General features: G+C 35.0%; 1 protein-coding gene across 3 annotated transcripts; it reads left to right on the top strand.

Annotated features, from left to right (window-relative positions):
- The first annotated feature begins 370 nt into the window (after window positions 1-370).
- Window positions 371-4,272, top strand: LOC129877127 (protein WVD2-like 4). 3 transcript variants are annotated; one of them, XM_055952608.1, is made up of 8 exons: window positions 371-495; window positions 1,513-2,056; window positions 2,151-2,203; window positions 2,321-2,401; window positions 2,523-2,589; window positions 2,690-2,749; window positions 2,910-3,017; window positions 3,656-4,272. In XM_055952608.1, the coding sequence occupies exons 2-8, from the start codon at window positions 1,526-1,528 to the stop codon at window positions 4,040-4,042; spliced, it is 1,287 nt and encodes a 428-aa protein (XP_055808583.1). In that variant the 5' UTR covers window positions 371-495; window positions 1,513-1,525; the 3' UTR covers window positions 4,043-4,272. The 3 variants fall into 3 exon arrangements, with proteins under 3 accessions (XP_055808583.1, XP_055808581.1, XP_055808582.1); XM_055952606.1 differs by having other exon boundaries at window positions 372-495; window positions 2,678-2,749; XM_055952607.1 differs by lacking the exon at window positions 371-495 and having other exon boundaries at window positions 897-2,056; window positions 2,678-2,749.

Genomic DNA, 4,272 nt, shown 5'->3' with positions numbered 1-4,272 from the left:
TTATCATAGTAATAATTAAGTTTATCGTCAATATATATATATATATATATATATATATATATATATATTTATATATATATATTTATATATATATTTTCTTCATATATGTACAATGTATTAAAGCTACTGGGTAAGCTAACTTCTACATCCGCCTTAATGAGATGATTTATAATCACATAAATATTTAAAATTTATTTTAGACCATAAATTTAGGGGAAAAAAAGAATTACTTTTTAAAATTTTGTGTCTAATCAAATAACAAACTAATGATAATTTTTCTCTAAAACAAAATAAAGTGGAATAAGGGCATTTTGGTCATTTACTATTTTTTTTTACCAAGTAGAGTGAAATCCATAATTCCATCCCCTCCCTCTCTCCTCTCTGTTTCCAGTATTTCTAACACAGTTTCTCATTCCATAGTACTATCATTTTGAATTCCAGAGAGACACATAATTTGCCACCAATCATCTTCAAGACCCCAGAAGAAAAAAAAGGGTACCCTTTTACATTTTCTTGAAATATTTGTCATGTTAGATTTTCAAAACAGTACTACTATAGTAGTATTCAATCTTTATTAATTTTTGTATTGAATTGTGTTGGATCTTATGCTTCTTGAATTTGAAAGGGGTTGTTTTTTATTATGCTAACATGAAGTAGCAAGGGATGGACCTAGAGCATTAGTTATAGGTTCCTACGAACCAATAACTTTGGTTCAAACTCTCTATATTTGTTATAACTAAATTAGAATCTTGAACTCATAAAGTTCAAATTTTGGATCCGACTCTATCATAACTAAAGTAGAATCTCGAACTCATAAAGTTCAAATCTTGGATCCGACCCTGTGAAGTAGGATGTTGTTTACTTACTTATATGGTACTGTTTAGTTTGTTTGTTCATGAATTGTATCCTGAAGCAGTAGTGTCAATGGTCTTACTATCTGAAAATCTGTTTTTCTGAGATCAAGAACTGAAAATTGAATTATTGGTTTTGGAATTTGAGGCTTCTTTTGACGTGGGATCTATAAACAGTCTCTCTACGTCCTAATCTCCCAAGACCCCACTTATGGGATTACACTGTGTATATTGTTGTTGTTGGAATTTGAGGATGTTGTTTTGTTACAAAATCTTTGTTTTAGTTGTTCTTGAGTTATTTTTACTTGAATACAAGTGTGAATGTTCCTACTGTTTAAAATTCTGTTTTTTTTTTCTGAGATCAAGAAGTGACAATTGAATTCTGGGATTCTTTCTCTTTACCCTCATTTATGTTTTTTTGTTGTGTCTTTAAAGATTTGATTTTTTGAAAGAAAGTGACTTCAATTTGTGAAGGTTCCTATTATAATTGGATTTTAGGCTTGTATGATTTGTCTTCCGATCTATGTTGCTCGAATTCAAAAATGTTGACAGTTGTATGTCAGATCATCCATAACCAGCAATTTTGGAGAGTCTGAGCAACATAGCTTTCAATTGTTGATTGATACGATTTTAGACTATTTATCTAATGTTTTGCTTTTAGATATCGTTGGTATATGGAGTCTGAAAATGGGGTTCCAGTAGAGGTGGAAAAGATTGTTGTGGCTGAGGAAGAAAATGTGGATTTAAAGGCCGATGAGACGCCAAATTCATCTGTAGCCAAAACTGAATTGTCTGAGGAGGATGTTCCGAAAAGTAAAGCATCAAATCAACATAAGGTATCAGTTGTTGGTATTAAAAAGAACAATAAAATGGCTAAGGATCAAGCCAGTTCAACAAGCTCGTCTGCATTAGCTCGTTCGAAAAAGGGAAGTATGGCGAAAAGTCTTTCATTCCCTACAAGAGGTGCCAATGCAGACATGACAAGGAAGAGCATCGATGCTTGTACAAAGAAAGCGGATTTTAAACCTTGGATACCAAATGGTGTGACACATGAGGCTTCTCATTCGAATGGGACAGCTTCTCGTTTAAATACGGCTACTAAGAGTGCATCTGCTGGAATTGTGAAGTGTTCAAGTCCAAATGGAGGTGCTACAACAAGCAGAAGGACAACTACAGGATCTGTCCCGAGTCTTCGTCAATCGCTGGTAAACTGAGTCGCTCATGATCTTTTGCCTTTCCCTTCTTTGAGTTTTTTGGATGCAATATCTCACAAATTTCCTTTGCTGTTTCTGCATTAAGTCTGGGAAGTCTGTTTCAGCCGGTAAAATTGCAAAGAAAGCTACTTCTGAAGGGTAAGTGAATTTTTGATACTTGTTCATAAAATTGGTTTACTAAATTTTACACTTTTCGCATTATGTTTAGTTGCCAATGATTGTTCCGATAGTTATGCTAAATGTTTGTATTTGCAGATTAAACGATGAAAAGACAACACCTACTAAAGCTACATCACCTCTTAAAGACGATGAGGATGCTCGTTCTGCTACTTCCTCGTACTTCTCTTATCCTAGGCCGAGTTGTTGACTTCTTGTTACTTTCTTGTTTCCGTTGGTCTGGTTTTATCATGGTTCTCAATTAGGCCAATATTCTAACTTCGTTTATTTTTATAATCAGCAATGCAACTCGTACCAGTGCTGGATTTTCCTTTAGATTGGAAGAACGTGCTGAAAAGCGAAAAGAGGTTTGTAGTCTAATCTTTGGTTCCTACTACCATCGTGTACATATTCGCGTAGTGCAAAACATTACAGCTCAGTTTCCTTATTCGTCAGTTCTTGGCAAAGGTGGAAGAGAGGATACAGGCCCGCGAAGAGGAAAAGAGTGACTTGCTAGCAAAATCTAAGGTTAGTTCAAACAATATCGATTTTTCATTGCTGTTTTGTAAGCTATGTTGCTTGGACTCTCCAAAAATATAATCGCACCTGTTGATATTTTTGAAGAGTTCAAGCAACATAGGTTGTAAGATCTTTTCTGATTTCATTGTGGTTTTGGGATTTGATTCAGGAAAACCAAGAGGCAGAGGTAAAGCAATTTAGGAAGAGCTTGACATTTAAAGCTACACCGATGCCTTGCTTCTACAAGGAGCCCCCTCCTAAAGTTGAACTGAAGAAGGTAAAGTTTTGATTTTGCTGCTTCATGAGATATATTTTAGCACCTCTAGCATTGGGTAATCGTGTTTCCCTAATGTGACAAAGCTGACACTTAACTTCCTTTTATAGTAAGTCTGTACTACTGTGCTAGAGAAAAAAAAAAGAGACGAGGAAAGTATTTTTGGTTGATTTTCTTGTGACAAAATGTTTCAAGTCATCAAGTGTGAATCTCAAAAAAAAATATTGTTGTTCCATAACATGATATTCCCATAATATGAGATAAATATTTGTAATTTAAAAGTGTCTTTCGGAAACAGACCCCTCCTTTGATATTACATAGGAGTGGGGTCTGAGTATACTCTATCCTCCCCAGACCCCACTTGTGGGATTACAACCAAAAAAGTAAACGCTGCTATTATCTTATCAAGGTGCTTAAATGAATCTCGTAAAAGAATGCTGCAAAGACGTTTCGTGTTAGTAAATTAGTTTCTGTTGTTTTGGTTTTCATCCCTTGGTAACTTTCAATTGATACCCTTATTCGTTCTTAGTCCAGTTCCGTCTTATGTAATTCATGTCCCCTTTCTTGTTAGCACTAATTTGTGTGAATCATTCACTCAGTATTTTTGCATCACATGCTTAAGTTTTTGCTAAAATGTGCAGATACCAACAACACGCGCAATATCTCCTAAGCTTGGAAGAAATAAGAACTCCATATCCACGACTAATAGCTCCGAAAGTGGAGGGTCATGTTTCAGTCCAAAAGTGATCAAGGAACAGCATAAGTCACCCGTAGCCAATAAATCTAACATTTCATCTAAAGGGAAGCCAGTTAAGAATTCACAGACAACCGCTCAATCTCCAAAAACCTCAATCAGTAAGGCTAAACCTGCTGAAACAAAATCAAGACTTGCTGAAGCAAAGGTTTCTGATGAGAAAACAGAACAAAATGAAATTCAACCTGAGTCTGAAATGAATTGTGTAGAAGACAATGTGGCACACCTGTCAAATCCGGTCATCGTGCAAGCTGAAGTCAGTGTTGAAGGTTAATGAACTTACTGAAGTTGTCTTGTTCTGCATTTATTTATTTATTTATTTATAGGCCTTTTTTTGTTCTGTGAACGCGTTTTTTGTTTCTTCGTTGAGTTGTGCATATGGTGTTTATGTTGCTGTTACAAGTTGTACATGTTGGTTATGATTCTCAGCTTCTTCATTCTTTTCGAATATTTCAGTACCATGGTGTAATCATTCTTGAGAAATTTTGTGATCTGTTAGTTGTG

This window comes from Solanum dulcamara, chromosome 12 (genome assembly GCF_947179165.1).
Source record: "Solanum dulcamara chromosome 12, daSolDulc1.2, whole genome shotgun sequence".
NCBI lineage: Eukaryota > Viridiplantae > Streptophyta > Magnoliopsida > Solanales > Solanaceae > Solanum > Solanum dulcamara.
Note: the sequence above shows the minus strand (reverse complement) of the source record. Positions and strands in the feature narration are given on the sequence as shown.

Bases quoted from the DNA above. Each gene is read 5' to 3' on its own strand.
- LOC129877127 (XM_055952606.1), top strand. From the start codon at position 1,526: ATGGAGTCTGAAAATGGGGTTCCAGTAGAGGTGGAAAAGATTGTTGTG. The intron at 2,204-2,320 runs GTAAGTGAATTT...TTGTATTTGCAG, and splicing joins AAGAAAGCTACTTCTGAAGG to ATTAAACGATGAAAAGACAA. The intron at 2,750-2,909 runs GTTAGTTCAAAC...GATTTGATTCAG, and splicing joins ACTTGCTAGCAAAATCTAAG to GAAAACCAAGAGGCAGAGGT.